General features: G+C 47.7%; 1 protein-coding gene across 1 annotated transcript in view; it reads left to right on the top strand.

Annotated features, from left to right (window-relative positions):
* The window catches only part of SLCO2A1 (solute carrier organic anion transporter family member 2A1), a 104015-nt gene extending 87259 nt beyond the window's left edge, over window positions 1–16756 (top strand). Inside the window, exons 11-15 of the mRNA XM_067538703.1 lie at window positions 2621–2777; window positions 11164–11333; window positions 13114–13178; window positions 14814–14934; window positions 15861–16756. Coding sequence (XP_067394804.1) covers window positions 2621–2777; window positions 11164–11333; window positions 13114–13178; window positions 14814–14934; window positions 15861–15981 — 634 coding nt within the window. The 3' untranslated portion in view covers window positions 15982–16756. The remainder of the gene's footprint in view (window positions 1–2620; window positions 2778–11163; window positions 11334–13113; window positions 13179–14813; window positions 14935–15860) is intronic.
* Window positions 16757–17047: the final 291 nt, after the last annotated feature.

Genomic DNA, 17047 nt, shown 5'->3' with positions numbered 1-17047 from the left:
GCCTGGCTGGTTCCAGCATCCTGCCAGGAAGCAAAGAGCCAGGGGGAGAATCCTAGAAGCTGGTCTCATTAGGAAAGGGAACCTCCCTTGTACCCAACTTCTCTGAAGAGCTTGTCCCATGAGGATTCTCACTGCTGGCTCATAGTTTCATAGGATAAGGCTGGCGCTGGAGCTTGAGATCCAAGAGGGAGGGTCTGCCACACTGGCTTGAAGAGTGAATCTTTGGTTTCTTAACCAGTGTTTTTAACGGGATAAGTCATCTCTGGCAGAGAGATGTGACCCTCATCGGAAGCAAAGTGCTCACCTGGCTCTCCCCTTCAATTGAGGGCAGAATTTTAACCGGCCACTCCTGAGAGCCCCCTCCAGCACCTCAGTGCTATTTGCCTTCTGGGCCCTGTCCTCATGCACGTCGCACTTAGCGAGGCCAGACTTCAGTCACTGGAGGGAAATGATTTAGCCTGAAATCCTTTGCAAAAGGATCCCAGTCGCTGTGCCAATGGGGAGGTGTTCACAGATCCCTAACTGGATGTTTCCACTCCTGCCTCTCATGGGCGGGCAGGGGTTCAAAGGCTTCCAGGCTCACGCCGCAGCTGGCTCGGCTCCTCCATATCAAGGCGTTTAGAAGGCGCCTGTCATGGCAGTAGCTCAACTTAGCCTGCACACAACTTTGTGTCTAGGATTTGTAAAGCATGCGGGCTTTGAGCCGTGCTTTCATTCAGCACTGCTCTCTCACTGCTGCAGCTTGCTTCAGTTCAGTCCATCAGCCAATTATTCCTCCACCAGCTTAGGGCTGAACGCTGTGTGATAATTGGGATGGCAACCTTAAGGGCACTTTTTTGAAGGCGGCAGGCAGGTTACCATGCAGTGACTGTATTACCCCATTTGTAGGGGCCTGGTTATACTTGCCTGGGGGTCTCTGAGCACATTACTCCTGCACTTCCAGGCCATTCACCCTCCGTTGCAGTCTTAGATCAGAGTGTGGACAAGTGAAGCAGAGCCATGGGCGGTTGGGGCTGCAGGTGCTTTGTAGACGCTATTTGGATCTGTGGGTCAGCGCACCTGCGCCCTCTAGTGGTGTCAGGATTCCTGAGGACGTTAGTGTCTGTCGGATTGCAGTAGGCACTCAGGCGGGGGTAGTGTCTGCTGGCCAGGCCCTGGGACTGAATTGCCCCATTGCTCTCCATTGCTTGCTGGCAGGTTACTGTGTTTCAGTGCGATGTGCATCCTTCTGGGAATGTAGGTGGGGGGCCACCACGCTGCAGCAAGAAATCTGCGTGCCAGGATGCTGTGTGTTCATTCAATGCTGGCCCGGTACTCCACTGCACAGCCACGTGGAGGTGGGGGTGTTTAATTTTATCTTTTAATCTGCGATCATGTTTGTCGCTTTTCGGCCTGTGCTTGAAGGCATGGGTGGGAGTTTCTCTGATAATTGCACAGGAGGAGATGCCAGGTTGGGAGACTCCACCAAGGAACAGACGTTTGCCCCTTAGCTGCCAAGTCTAAGCGGCCTGGGCAGGGCAAGTAGAAAGTGAGTTCCCCACTGCTGGTTGTAGGGAACCGCTGTACACAGAGCCCTCGGCTGGCAGACGTGGAGGGACCCACATTCCTTGTCAATTTGAGTGGCGAGGGCAAAATCCTATGGCTCAGATAGGGGCCAGGAGACGGGATTTAACTGGAGACTGCTTCCAATGAGAGAGAGAGAGAGACCCCGTTTCACCCCATCATGAAGGCCCAGTGAACTCAATCCACTTCCAGGGCTCAACATTTTCTGCCTGTTGCTGGTCCCAGTTTAAGCCACTCCAGACACTGTCTGTTCTCCCCAGTGGCTCCCTTCACCTGCTCCTCACCTCCCCCTGCAGGTTGCTTGAGTCAACCCAACTACCAGGCTAGTCAAACTCATACTATGACCTGATGTCCATTGGCCGTTGCTTCCATTGCTCTGGAAATCTTTCCAATCTCAGTGTCAGCTGTCCACGAGCAATGGAAAACCTCTGTTACCAGGAAAGCTCCAGGTGGCTGTTAGGTATTTGGTGCAGGAAGTGAAGCATTCTCTCTGTCCTGCCATGCACCATGTCCAAGGATTTGATTGAGTGTAATCCCTGAAGATGGATTACTGAGTCTATGGACCACGTTACTCCTGAAGTTTACTGCTCCTATGTAGTGCTAAGGGAAGAAAAATAAGTGCCTGGAACTTGTCCGGTGAAGTTTAAATGCAGCCCTTGCCTCGATTTGCATTTTCAAGGTAGGATGTTTCTAGTTTCCATCCTGACTGGACTGCGTTTCCCCACACATCACTGAAGGTGTGATGTGGGTTCAGATGGAGGCCTTAGCCCAGTTCAATTTCCCAGGTAGCTGATGATTAGTTTTCCACTGAAAAATATGTGTGAATGTTTGTTTGTTTGTCCATGCGAGTAATTACTGTTTAGTTCACTGTAAACTTCAGCAGTACCTGCAGGGGGATAGGAATCAGGCACAAGGCCAGGCTACTGCATGGCAATGAGCCAACAGAAACAGAGACAGGGAAATTGGTTAACCAGGCAGAGAATTTCACAGGGTGCATTTTTTCCCCTGTCTTATTTTTTAAATTTAATTTTATTTTATTTGTCCATTTTCTTGGCAGTACATCAAGTTCCCAAGCACAGGCTAAGTGCCCCAGTGGGTGCACCTGCTCAGAGTACAACTTTCACCCAGTCTGTGGAGATGACAACGTGGAGTACATCTCCCCCTGCCATGCGGGCTGCACAGATTCCGTTAATTCCTCCACGTCCCAGGGAATGGTAAGTAGCGGCAGCTTGGATTCTAGGAGCTGGGGAGATGATGCACTGCTGAGCCATCTGGCCCACAAAGTCACGTTGCTGGGCCACAATCGAAACTGTTTTCTGAAAGCTCTTAAAATCAGGTATCAAGAGCCACCTCTAGCTATGGTGATAATGTTCTCAGAATCAAAACCTAGGGTGCTTTTGTGGTGACATTTTTTAGGGCTTCAAAACAAAGGGCACTCTCTAAGAGTGTGTTGGTGTTGCTATGCCAGCCTCTGACTCAACAGCAGCACATTCATACTTTCCTGACGGAAGGACTTTCCCCCATAGCTTCATCTTCAGAATCAGTTGATCACGAAACACTTGGACAAGTCTCATTAATGTTCCCTCTAAGCAAAAGAAGAGCTCTGATGGGCTCTGCAGTCATTTGACTGTCTTCCTCTTCATGCCAAATGTGGTTTATTACCTCTGATGCCTGTTCCACTGTATTGGTTCCAGGTTAAACACAGAGCAAATTCTGCTTGGCATAGAGAGACTTCTCAAACAAGTATTTTGTAGCTATTACAAGTTCCAGATGTTTTAATCAAAGGGATGAAAAATGGGGACATTTCCCCTGTCCTGAAAGAGGTTCCTGAGACACTGGGACCTCCTATGAAAAACTGGGATTGTCCCATTACAAGTGGGATTTATTGTCACTTTACCTTCAATCCAACTTCATAAGAACATAAGAGCTGCCATACTGGGTCAGACCATGATCCCTCTTGCCCAGTATCCTGTCTCCGACCGTGGCCCATATCAGAGCTTCACAAGGGGTGAACAGAACAGGGAAATTATGGAGTGATCCACCCGTCTTCCACTCCTGGCTTCAGGCAGTCAGAGGTTTAGGGTCAATCAAAGCATGGAGTTACATCAAGGACCACCTTGGATAATAGCTCTTGATGAACCTGTCCTCCATGATCTCATCCAGTTCTTTCTTGAACCCAGTTAAATTTTTGGCCTTCCCAACATCCCTTGGCAGTGAGTTCCACAGGTTGATTGCACACTGTGTGAAGAAGTCCTTCCTTTTTTTTGTTTTAAAGCTGCTGCCTCTTCATTTCTTTGGGTGATGCCTGGGTTTTGTATTGTGGGAAAGGGTAAATAACACTTCTCTATTCACTTTTTCCACACCATTCAGGATTTTATAGGCTTCGATCATCTCCCCCCTTAGTTGTCTCTTTTCTAGGCTGAACAGCCCTAATCTTTATAATCTCTCCTCGTACGGAAGCTGTTCTATACCAATGATCATCTTTGTTGTCCTTCTCTGAACTTTTTCCAGTTCCATTGTATCATTTTTGAGATGGGGCAACTAGATCTGGACACAGTATTCAAGATGTGGGTGCAACTATGACTTTATATAGAGACATTAGAATATTTTCTATCCCTTTCATAACAGTTTCTAACATACTGTAAGAGTTTTTGACCACTGCTACAAATTGAGTAGAAGTTTTCAAAGAACTATGCAACGTGACACCAAGATCCCTTTCTTGGGTGGTAACAGCTAATTTAGAACCCATCATTACATATGTATGTATAGTTGGGACTATGTTTTCCAATGTTGATTACTTTGCACTTATCAACTGACATTTCATCTGACATTTTGTTGCCCAGTTACCCAGTTTAGTGAGATCCTTTGTAACTCTTTACAGTCAACTCTGGACTTACCTATCTTGAACAATTCTATATCATCTGCAAAAGTTGCCACTTCACTGTGGCCCCCTTTTCCAGATCATTAATGAATATGTTGAACAGCACATGTCCCAGTACAGATCCTTGGGGGACCCCGCTGTTCACCTCTCTGCATTGTGAAAACTGGCCATTTATTTCTACCGTTTGTTTCCTTATCCTTCAAACAGTTGCTGATCCATAAGAGGACCTTCCCTCTTATCCCATCGCTACTTAGTTTCCTTAAAAGCCTTTGGTGAGGGACCTTGTCAAAGGTTTTTCTGAAAGTCCCAATACATTATATTAACTGGATCACCCTTCTTCCCATGCTTGTTGACTCCCTCAAAGAATTCTAATAGTTTGGTAAGAAAAATCATGGAGCAGGACCTCAAGGAATCCATTTTGAAGGACTTGGAGGAGAGGAAGGTGATCGGGAACAGTCAGCATGGATTCACCAAAGGCAAGTCATGCCTGACCAACCTGATTGCCTTCTATGATGAGATGACTAGCTGTGTGGATGTGGGGAAAGTGGTGGATGTGATATCTCTTGACTTTAGCAAAGCTTTTGATACGGTCTCCTATAGTATTCTTGCCAACAAGTTACAGAAGTATGGGTTGGATGAATGGACTATAAGGGGGATAGAAAGCTGGCTAGATCATCGGGCTCAGCGGGTAGTGACCAAGGGCTTCATATCTAGTTAGCAGCCGGTATCAATCAGCGTGCCCCAGGGGTTAGTCCTGGAGCTGGTTTCGTTCAACATCTTCATTAATGATCTGGAGGATGGGTTGGATTACACCCTCAGCAAGTTTGTAGATTACACTAAACTAGGAGGAGTGGTAGATACCCTGGAAGGTAGGGATAGGATACAGAGTGACCTCGACAAATTGGAGGATTGGGACAAAAAAAATCTGATGAGGTTCATCAAGAACAAGTGCAGAATCCTGCACTTAGGATGGAAGAATCCCATGCACTGCTACAGACTGGGGACTGACTGGCTTGGCAGCAGTTCTGCAGAAAAGGACATGGGGGTTACAGTGGACAAGAAGCTGAATATGAGTCAACAGTGTGCCCTTATTGCCAAGAAGGCTAATGGCATATTGGGCTGCATTAATAGAAGCATTGATAGCAGATCAAGGGAAGTGATTATTCCCCTCTATTCGGCACTGATGAGGCCACATCTGTAGTACTGTGTCCAGTTTTTGGCCCCCCACTACAGGAAGGATGTGAACAAGTTGGAGAGAGTCCAGCGGAGGACAACAAAAATGATTAGGGGGTTGGAGCACATGACTTATGAGGAAAGCCTGAGGGAACTGGGCTTGTTTGGTCTGCAGAAGAGAAGAGTGAGGGAGGATTTGATAGCAGCCTTCAACTACCTGAAGTGAGGTTCCGGGGTGGGGGGTGGGGTGGAGTTAGGCTGTTCTCAATGGTAGTAGATGACAGAATAAGGAGCAATGGTCTCAAGCAGCAGTGGGGGAGGTCTAAGTTGGATATTAGGGGAAAAATGTCACTAGGAGGGTGGTGAAGCACTGGAATGGGTTACCTAGGGAGGTGGTGAAATCTCCATCCTTAGAGATATTTAAGGCCTGGCTTGACAAAGCCCTGGCTGGGATGATTTAGTCAGGGTTGGTCCTGCTTTGAGCAGGGGGTTGGACTACATGACCTCCTGAGGTCTTTTCCATCACTAATCTTCTATGATTTCCCTTTATAAACACCATGTTGACTCTTCCTTCACAGATTGCGTTTATCTATGTGCCTGATGATTGCGTTCTTCGCTATAGTTTCTATCAATTTGACCAGTACTGAAGTTCAGCTCACCATCCTTTAATTGCCAGGATCTCCTCTGGAGCCTTTTTAAAAATTGGTTTTACATTAGCTACCTTCCAGTCATCTATACAGAGACTGATTTAAGCAATAGGTTACATCTACATTTAATAATTCTGCAGTTTCATATCTGAGTAAGCTTCAGAACTCTTGGGTGAGTACCATGTGGTCCCAGTGACTTGTTACAGTTTAGTTTATCCATCTGTTCTAAAACCTCTTCTATTGACGCATCAATTTGGGACCATACTTCAGACCTGTTGCCCAGAAAGAATAGCTCTGATATGGGAATCTCCCTCACATCCTCTGCAGTGAAGCTTATGCAAAGAGATCATGTAGCTTCTCTGCAATGGCCTTGTCTTCCTTGAGTGCTCCTTTGCCACCTCATTTGTCCAGTGGCCCCACTGATTGTTTGACAGGCTTCCTGCTTCTCATCTACTTACTTTTTTTTTTTTACTGTTAGTTTTTGTGTCTTTAGCCCGTGGCTTCTCCAATTCTTCCTTGGCCTGCCTTGTCACACCTTTATATTTTATTTGCCAGAATTTGTTCTCCTTCCTTTTTAGGATTTGACTTCCAAATTGTAATGGGCACCTTTTTACCAGTACTGCTCTGCTGTTTAGCCATGGTGGCACTCTTTTGGTGGTCCTACACTCTTTTTTTTTTTTTAATGTGGGATTTACATTTAGTAGGAGCCTCTATTATGGTGTTTGTAAGTACTTTGCGTGCTGTTACAAGTCTCGAACCCTGGCCCACAAGACTCATGGGAGCAGCCACGTCCCAGCCCTCCACCTGGCAGATGTTAGCAATAGCTTACTCGCAACCCATGAGGTTCTGCCCCAAGGTCTGATTAGTGGTGTCCCAGCGTGGCTGATTGGCCCACTGGCCCTGTTTAAGCCAGCAGCAGGAAACTATCTGAACTAGTGGGCTCCACCCAGCTCTGGACCATGTGCCTTGTGCTTCCTGTTCCTGCATCCCCGGCTTGGTCTCCTGGTAAAGCGACCCACCTTCCCTGCTGGCATCTGATTCGTGGTTCCTGACCTACAGTTTGTCACCTGCCCCTGAGCCCCTGGTACCTGACCCAACCTAACTCCAGATCCCAATTCATGGATCTGAGCTCCAGTTTGTCTTCTGCTACTGACCTCCCGGTGTCCTGACACTCCTGACTCCTGTCTTGTGACTGTGGACTTGGATTCTGACTACTAGGTCTGCAACCCATAACCTGGCTGTGACACAGGCATTTTACCCTCATGCCTGCTCTCTTTATTTTCCATCTAACTAGCACCCGCATTCTTGTGCAATTCCCCTTGTTAAAGTTAAATGTTCCTGTGGTGGGTTTTTTGGTGTATTTCCCCCCTGCAAGGATGCTAAATTTAATTACATTGTGGTGGCTATTACCAAGCAGCTCAGCTATAATTACCTCTTGGACCGGATCCTGTGCTCCAATTAGGATTAAATCAAGAATTGCCTCTTCCCTTGTGAGTTCCAGAACTAGCTGCTCCAAGAAGTCATCATTTATGGTGTCTAGAAATGTTATGTCTGTGTCAAGCCCTGAGGTGCCATTTACCCAGCCTGTCTGAGGATAGTTGAAATCACCCATTATTATTACATTTTCTGGTTTTGTAGCCTTTTTAACCTCCCTTAGCGTTTCACAATCATTGTCGCCATCCTGTCAGGTGGTCAGCAGTATATTCCTACTGCTATGCTCTTATTATTCAAGCATCCAATTTCTGTTCAAAGAGATTCTATGGTTCTGTTTGAGTCATTTAAGATTTTCACCTTATTTGACTCTTTGCTGTTTTAACATGCAGTGCCACTCCTCCACCAGAGTGACCTACTCTGTCATTCCCGTACTTTTTATACCCTGTATTACTGTGTCCCAGTGGAAGAGTTCCAGAGGGGTAGCCGTGTTAGTCTATATACAGCAAAAACAACTTGAGTTCTGTAGCACTTTAAAGACTAACAATTTTAATTTCAGTAGGCATAAGCTTTCGTGAGCCTCAGCTCACTTCCTCAGATGCAGTTGGTAGAAACGATACAGCAAAATAGGAAACATAGAAAATATATAGAAGGCAATATTTACATATCCAAGGGCATAGATAACAATGGGGAAGCCAGGTACTTGAGGCTTGATAACAACCATTGAGTAGGAGGTGAGAATGGGTCATCAGAGCAAATTACTTCTTGTAATGAGATAGCCATTCCAAATCCCTGTTTAAATCCGGTTTGAATGTGTCAAGTTTGCAGATAATTTCTAACTCAGCAGTTTCTCTTTCAAGTCTGTTTTTGAAGTTTTTTTTGGAGAAATACAGCAACTTTCAGGTCAGCGACAGAGTGCCCTGGGAGATTGAAGTGTTCTCCCACTGCTTTATGGATGTTATTATTTTTTATGTCTGATTTGTGTCCATTTATCCTTTTGCGAAGCGATAGTCCAGTTTGGCCAATGTACATGGCAGAGGGGCATTGCTGGCACATGATGGCATATATAACATTAGTGGATGTACAGGTGAATGAGCCCCTTATGGTGTGACTGATGTGGTTAAGACCAGTAATGCTGTCACTAGAGTCGATGTGTGGGCAGAGTTGGCAACGGGGTTTGTTGCAGGGATAGGTTCCTGGACTGGATTTTTTGTAGGGTGTATGGTTGCTGGTGAGTATTTGCTTCCGGTTGGGGGGCTGTCTGTAAGCCAGGGTGGGTCTGTTGCCCACTGCCTGAGCGAGAGACGGATCATCTGCTAGGATAGGTTGTAGATCTTTAATGATGTGTTGGAGAGATTTTAGCTGGGGACTGTAGGTGGTGACCAGTGGTGTTCTGTTGTTTTCTTTGGGTCTGTCCTGTAGTAGGTGACTTGGTCATTGACAGAGCCAGACGGGTACCCAGACACCCTACAAAAAATCCAATCCAGGAACCTATCCCTGCAACAAACACCATTGCCAACTCTGCCCACACTTCAACTCTAGTGACAGCATCACTGGTCCTAACCACATCAGTCACACCATAAGGGGCTCATTCACCTGTACATCCACTAATGTTATATATGCCATCATGTGCCAGCAATGCCCCTCTGTCATGTACATTGGCCAAACTGGACTATCGCTTCACAAAAGGATAAATGGACACAAATCAGACAAAAAATAATAACATCTATAAACCAGATGGAGAACACTTCAATCTCCCAGGGCACTCTGTCTCTGACCTGAAAGTTGCTGTACTTCTTCAAAAAAACTTCAAAAACAGACTTGAAAGAGAAACTGCTGAGTTAGAAATTATCTGCAAACTTGACACATTCAAACCGGCTTTAAACAGGGATTTGGAATGACTATCTCATTACAAGAAGTAATTTGCTCTGATGACCCATTCTCACCTCCTACTCAATGGTTGTCATCAAGCCTCAAGTACCCGGCTTCCCCATTGTTATCTATGCCTTTGGATATGTAAATGTTGCCTTCTATATATTTTCTATGTTTCCTATTTTGCTGTATCATTTCTACCAACTGCATCTGAGGAAGTGAGCTGAGGCTCACGAAAGCTTATGCCTACTGAAATTAAAATTGTTAGTCTTTAAAGTGCTACAGAACTCAAGTTGTTTTTGCTGTGTCCCAGTGATTACCTTCGTTCAGCAATCTGGCATGTAAAATTTGGCTTAGGTGGAGCCCCTCCTTCCTGTATAGGCTACTCCTTCCCCAAAAGCTTCCCCAGTTCCCAATCAATCTAAATCCTTCCTCCCTGCACCATTGTCTCATCCACGCATTGAGACTCTGCAGTTCTGTCTGTCTTATTGGCCCTGTGCAAGGAACGGGAAGCATTTCAGAGAATGCTACGAGGGAGGTCTTGGACTTTAATCTCTTACCTAGCAGCCTATATTTGGCCTTCAGGTCCTCTCTCCTACCTTTCCCATTGTCATTGGTAGCTACATGTACCACGGCCAATGACTCCTCCCCAAAAGTACCTATATCATTATCAAGATGTCTCATAAGATCCACTACCTTCACATCCGGGAGGCAGTTCATCATGCCATTCTCCTGGTCATCACAAACTCAACTATCTATGTCTCTAATAATTGCGTCCCCTATTACCATTGCCTGTCTCTTCCTAGTAACTGGGGTCCCTGCCCCTGGAGGATATCCTCAATGCAAGAAGTTATCATGACATCATCTGGAAAGTGGGTCCCAACTATGGGATCACCTTCCTCCACTCCAGTTTGATGCTCTCCTGTCCAGAGACTTTCATCTTCCTTAATAGCACAGGGGCTGTCAGACAGGAGGTGGGACCGCACTACGAAGTCTCCTCCCTGTACCTCTCTCTCTTTCTACGCTCTTTCAGCTCAGCCACTGTGACCTCCAGAGCCTGGACTCTGACTCTGAGGGCTCTGAGTCTCTTGTACCGTACGCACACATACGCCATCTGCCCACAAGGCAGGTGATCACACATATCACACTGAATGCAATAAACTGGGTAGTCCCTGCCATGCTGCTGCTCTTCTGTCTGCATTTTTTTTTTTTTTTTTTTTACTTCTGTGGCTTTTTTTATGTAGCCTATATTTAGGGTGGGCATGTTAGATGTTTCGTTTTTCACTAGGACTTTTAGCATCTTTCTCTGCTATAGGTCTTGCTGGGCTACCCCCACCTGCAATGTCAAGTCCTTGTTGAGCAAGCATCACTAGAAAGCACTGAATGATGACATCATAATATTATTGTTTTTGATATTGGCCGTATTCCGCTCTCACTCCTGCCAGAGGAACTCCTACCATGGAATCCAGGGCTGTTACTCCATGTAAAATTGGTGGGAGAAGAGAACTGGGAGGGTTATAGTCCTGAAAACTCTGCTCCAGACATACTGATCTCAGCAGTTGTTTTTTACTGTCTTTTTTTTAATGCCCTAAACAGACCTACGTGAACTGCTCCTGTATCCACACCGAGAACGGACAGTCCTCGGCAAAGACCGGCTCCTGTCCAATCAGCTGCTCTCATTTACTCCTACCTGTTGTATTCCTCATCTCGTTTGCTGCCCTTATAGCCTGCCTGTCTCACAATCCCCTCTACATGATGGTATTACGGTAAGTGACAGAGTTCAGTTTCCCCCTCACCTACGACCACGTCATCCCCTTGGCCTCTCCACATTGGCTGCCTCCTTCCTGACCACCTATGGTGACACAGCCACTTCTTGTCCACGTACACCCATCTGTGACTGTTTGTGGCACCTCAACGTGGACTTTGGAATTGGAGCAAGGGGAGGCAGTTGGGGAACTCTGTCTCTGGCATGGGCTGCTGTATGGGGAGTTGGGACTGATATTTGGGCTGGTGGGATAAGTATCTGTGTGTGGTGGGGGCTCTGAAAGAGCTGGGCTCTCTGTAGCTGCATAGGTCATGTAGCCTAGGTCTGTCGCTGGCAACCTTTTTGGACTCCCTTGAGACATTGGACTCCCCAACAGCCTCTTCCTCCTAGCTGAATGCATCAGCCCTTGCCTCTTTCTCATTCCTCTGCCCTTTGTCCCCATCCCCCCACTGCATGCCCTTCAACCCAACCTTCTCCAGGTCAGAACCCACCTGTCTCCTCCTGTCCTGGCCAGAGACCTGAGTTTCCCAAAGAACAGTGCTCTTCATATCATCAAGGAAGGGGTGAAATTGCTGCATGGCCCTGACGCAACATGCTTGTTAGCTATCTGAATACACCATGTCATTGCACCAAATTCCGAGGTGATGTAAGTGGTGGAGTAGTTTACATGCCACTGAGTAGATGCAGTAGTAAAATCAACCAAGAGGCTGTGAAGCTCCTTCCCTTCATCCCCTCTGCTGGCTGCTTTTCCTGTTAATGCACCTTTCTGCCCCTTAGCTCCGCCCACCACCGAGGAGGGACTTCCATCACCTGCGAACTGGGCAGCAGTTTGCATAGAAACATTTTTCTAACAAGAAAACGGCCTTGTTTCTAAACCAGCTTCTACAGATGTTGTTTGTTCCTTACGACGTTTTCTGAGGGAGGTTTACTGGAGACCAGAAACGGAAAAATGTTCCGTTTCCAAAAACAATCCAAATTTCAAAACCTGGAAGATGTTTGGGTTGAGGTTTTTGAAAACCAGAAGCACTTCAGTTTTCATATAACATGGAAAGAGACCTCGTGGGTCATAGCCACCCTATGGTGTGATACTATAGTCATACCTAGTCTTGGGTCATACTGCCGCAGACACGTAATCTGTCACATAATGCTGTTCATATATTTATCAAGCTCCATCTTAAAGCTAGTTAGGTTGCTTTCCCTCACTCTTCCTATTGGAAGAATATTCTAGAACTTCACTCCTCTGATGATTAGAAACTTTCCAATTTCCAGCCTACATTGGCCAGCTTATACCCAGTTGTTCTTATGCCAACATCGTCTGTTAGCTTAAATAGCTCTTCTTCCGCCCTGGTGTTTACCCCCCGAGGTATTTATAGACAGCAATCAGATCTTCTTTCAGACCTTTGTTTTTAGATTTTCATTAAAAAGATGGAAAATGTTTCTTTGCAAAACATTTTGGGAAAAAAATGTTTTTTTCCCCGTCTTTTGAAATTTTTCAGAGAAAATACTTGCCACCTTCCAGCCAGCTCCAATCGCATGATGTCCCCTCTGAATCTGGCCTGTTCTCTCAGGAATTATTTAGACATCCTTTTCCCCCCCATCTTTCATGTCATCAAGATAAATCTGGCTTGACTGTATCTTTAAGCCTTTCACATCCCAGAGACATGGTGAGCCCCAAGGCACTGAAATGTGGATTCCAACCTGTTCCTTATCTGCACAGGGCAATACATCGAAAATGATGGGCCTGGTTTTGGAGCTGATCTTCTCTAACTTCTCTCCTTCAGGGTGGTGAACCAGGATGAAAAGTCATTTGCAATTGGAGTCCAGTTCTTACTGATGAGACTGTTAGGTGAGTGTCTGTCTGACTCAAGCGCCCAATACAAACCACCAACTATTGCACAAACTGGGAGGAAAGAAGCATGTGAGTCATACAATGTCATAGCGCAGGGCTGGACTGGAGCCTGGAGAGAGAACAGCAGGGTTCACCAGAACCTCAGATTAGTCCTTTCCACTTCTCTTTTGACTGTCTAAGTGCTTGTCTGTGTGAACACTCGCTTTGCAGCAAGCCAGGGTCTAAATCTACCCTACACTAGCCCACCGTGTGCTGTGCATCTGTGTGAACGCTGCTGCTGTATGCTAAGAGTTCCCTAGTGCACTTTGAGCTATCCCCTTGAAACAGGAGTAGATCAGAGCATGCTAGGGAACTTTTAACACACAGCAGCAGGGTCCACTGGATAGTCAGTGCAAGGCAGGCTTGTGTGAGGCAGATTTACACCTCCAGAACGGAGGGTCTGTATAGACAAGCCTTAATGTACCTTTTGATCTGTGTCTTGTTTATTTTTTGTTCATCTGAAGTAGTTTGAATTCCGAAGAGGTAAACGACTCTGGGTGGTGGAAAAGTCTCGACACTCCACTGACAGTTTCTGCATCCCCCGCTCAGCTGTCCCAGCAGATGGTGCCCAGTCTGCCTCTGTTGAAATCCTCCATCAGACGACACTTAAATCATTTCTCAGTTAAAGAACATTGGCGCTTTTGCCAATTTTACAGTCTTCCCATTGTCCAGTACAAAGGGGCAGCTCTAGAGATCAGGAAAGGCAGGAGGCACGTTCTAGATGGGCCACAAAGCTGAGGTCTTGACTACTTCTGGACAGTAAAGATCCCTTAACACTGGGAAACTTTCTGGACCAAATTCCGGGCTGGTGGAAATCAGCATAGCTCCCTTGACTTCAGGTGGGGGTCTCTCCTGCTGGTGTAAAGAGGCGGGAAGATGACTGTAAGTGTCACTGACGCTTGTTTCAAAGCCCCATTCATGGTGTAAAATATCCCACCAGCCCTGGGACGAGGAGGCAGTCACTGAGGGAAGGCTGGAGGGCAGCAGCCACAGAGGGTCAAGGTGAAAGTGAAGGGGAAAGTTTCAAGTTCAGCTCTGAGGAGACAGTGACTGGGACTGAGGCCAGCAGCATGCCAGGGTGTTTTCAGTCAGGTGTGCAATTGCACGCTTGCATGCAGAATCGCCTCTTCCCTGCAGGGTGATCGGGCATGCACGGTGCGCACCAGGTCACACGGTGCAGAGGACATCATTTTGTTTGCACGTCCAGAGGCTGGACAGAATTGTCCCAGGGCACAGCCGGTCCTGGGGCACGCAAGGCATGCAGCATGCCACTGACTGCATTCCAGCTACTAGGAACGGTCAGAGCACAGGCGCGAAGGAAGACAGTAGTGTCACGGCGTCCGACCGGCTGGGTTGGCTTCTAATAGAAGAGGCCAGCTGGGATAAAGTGGATGCGCCATATTGGGCCTGCCCCAGGGGGAGCAGGGTGTCAGGCTGGGCTTGAGGGCTGGCTGGAAACGTCTTAGGCGCAAACAGGAGAGGGAATTTAAAAAGGCCGCTGGGTTATACTGTGGGGCAAGGAGTGCACTCAACAACCTACAGCGCCGACACTGGGCTCATTCTTCCTTTCCCCTCTCTTCCTGGCCATGGCAGCCTGGTTGCCCGCTCCAGCCCTCTTTGGCATCGTCATCGACTCCTCCTGCCTCCACTGGAATAAACGATGCAGCAAGAGCGGATTCTGCGCCTACTACAACAATGACTTCCTTCGCAGCAGGTACCCAGGCCAGGTCTCCTGCTGACAAGCCCATCCCCCGGATCGGGCCGAGGGTGCTCAGTGATCGATATGCTGCCACTGCCCTCGGGCCCATTTTCACAGCCAAGCGGTGGCAGAAGGAGGCCCTGGGCGGGGGGTTCCTCTGAGGATTTTTTTCTCTTTTCAAATGGCTCAGAGGAATGAGAGAGAAATCAGGGGGTGATCTGGCACCAGGCTGCACTGTCAAGATATTCAAGGGGCTTGGGGCAGGCAAACCAGAACAAGGGAGGAGACTGAGACGAGGCTATGGGAGAGGAAGGGTATGGATGAGCATAACGGGATGAGCGAAAGATCCTCCCCCGCAGCGGCGCAGAGATGCGCTTCCCTGGCTGCGTTACTAGGTGTGTGTAGCAAGAAATCTGTGTCTGCTTGGCTGAGATGTTAGGTGGAGGGATTGTTTTAGGCTATGTTAAAGGGTAGATCAGACAGAGGGCTGCAAGTCAGCTCTCACCCTGGGAGTGCTGGTCTCTTCGCAAAGCCCCACCCAAGGGCTACCGATCAGAGCTGAACATTTAGTGGTGTTATTTGTATCCCAGTAAAGCTTCACTGCTGAGATTGGGATAAATCTGTGGTAGGCGCTGGCCAGGCAGGAGACAGTCCCTGCCCCGAAGAGCTTCCAGCCTAAATGCCCAAATGTTGGGAGAGGAAAACGGAGGGGCTGGTGAGACGCCCAAGGTCACACAGCAGCTCAGTGGCAGAGCCAGGAAGCCAGTGCCCTAGCCATTGGACAGCACTGCCTCTCCTAGTTCAGCTTGTAGACGGCAGAGCAGAGCTCAGCAGGGCTCATTTCTAACAGAGCAGGAGGGCCATCCCTACCAAGCACAGGGACCGGCCTAGGCAGATCAGAGTTGGTCCTGGGAGTTTCACACTGTTTTTTGCTTTGCCAGATACATAGGCCTCCAGGTGGGATACAAACTCCTTGGCATTCTGCTGCTAGTCATCATCAGCTGGCGGGTGAAGAAGAACAAGGAATACAACGTGCAAGAGAAGGCAGCTGGCCTGGTCTAGCCCTGCCTTGCAGCCAGATCCCGGAGCACGGTCTTCCTAGCCTATCCGTATTTACTACCAGTACTTAGTCTTTTCTTTGTCTTTTGTAAGAAAACAACTCCATGTTAGCGGCTCAGCTCCGAGCTCCACTCTGCAAATTGTTCTGTAACCCAGCTATGCAGACCCAGGGCAGACTTCACTGCACTTCCCATGGAGAACAAACTGAGCTCTCGGGTGGGGCCAACCGTTAGCCACAAATGGCCAATCAGTGTTACAAAGCAAAGCGCCCCCGAGGGGTGTCAGTGTGGATTTCCCAAAGCATGTGGAAAAGAAAAGGGGGTGGGTGGAGGGGTGAGAACCCAGGACCTATCTGGGATCTGAGAGCAAGGTGTTCTCCAGCAGAGCCTCTTGCATCCCTTGAAAAAAAAGGGGAGATTTCTTTATGTTTTCCAAAGGTGAACTAGAAGGGTCTGGATGGGGGGAAGAGACCATGGCTTGCACCAAGAGCATCTAGCCCCTTGAAAGACTTTGAACATGCAGGAATAGCAAGTGGGAAAAATTCTGCTTGGGGTAAAACTGTTACAGCTACTAAAGCAGTGTGTATAGGCTGGGGGTGGGAGGATGAGGGGAGAAAGCCCTGTTCCACCTCCCCAGAAATTCCTGTTGATCCACTGTGTCTGTGAAAGAGCTTGCTTCCGTCCAATGTATTCCATCCCATGCAATGTACGCTGTGCCTGGCCTGGCAGGGGGACCAGAAGAAGGAGGGGGATCAGTGAGGGCAATAGCATCGAAGAAACGTACTGTCTCTGCTCAGAGATCTTTTCCCCTCCCCCTCACACACACGGGCCAGTATGAACACAGGTAGACGAGCTGTAGTGTATTGTGAAATGTCGCATTTTTAAATAAAACCCATGTTTAATATTCTCAGTGCTTTATTGATCTCCCTGCAGGAGATCTCCTTTCCTCTCCCCGGGGCTCTGGTGTTGGGGTGAAAGGGCCTCGGCTCCCCTTTCACTGAGATCAATAGAAGGGAAAGGCCCCGGCACCTCACAGGATCAGGCCCATGTGGGGCGTGTCCTTTCCTTGG

The sequence above is a fragment of the Emydura macquarii genome, unplaced genomic scaffold, assembly GCF_026122565.2.
Source record: "Emydura macquarii macquarii isolate MOO-44397 ecotype Brisbane River unplaced genomic scaffold, CSIRO-AGI_Emac_v2 contig_499, whole genome shotgun sequence".
Lineage (NCBI taxonomy): Eukaryota > Metazoa > Chordata > Testudines > Chelidae > Emydura > Emydura macquarii.
Note: the sequence above shows the minus strand (reverse complement) of the source record. Positions and strands in the feature narration are given on the sequence as shown.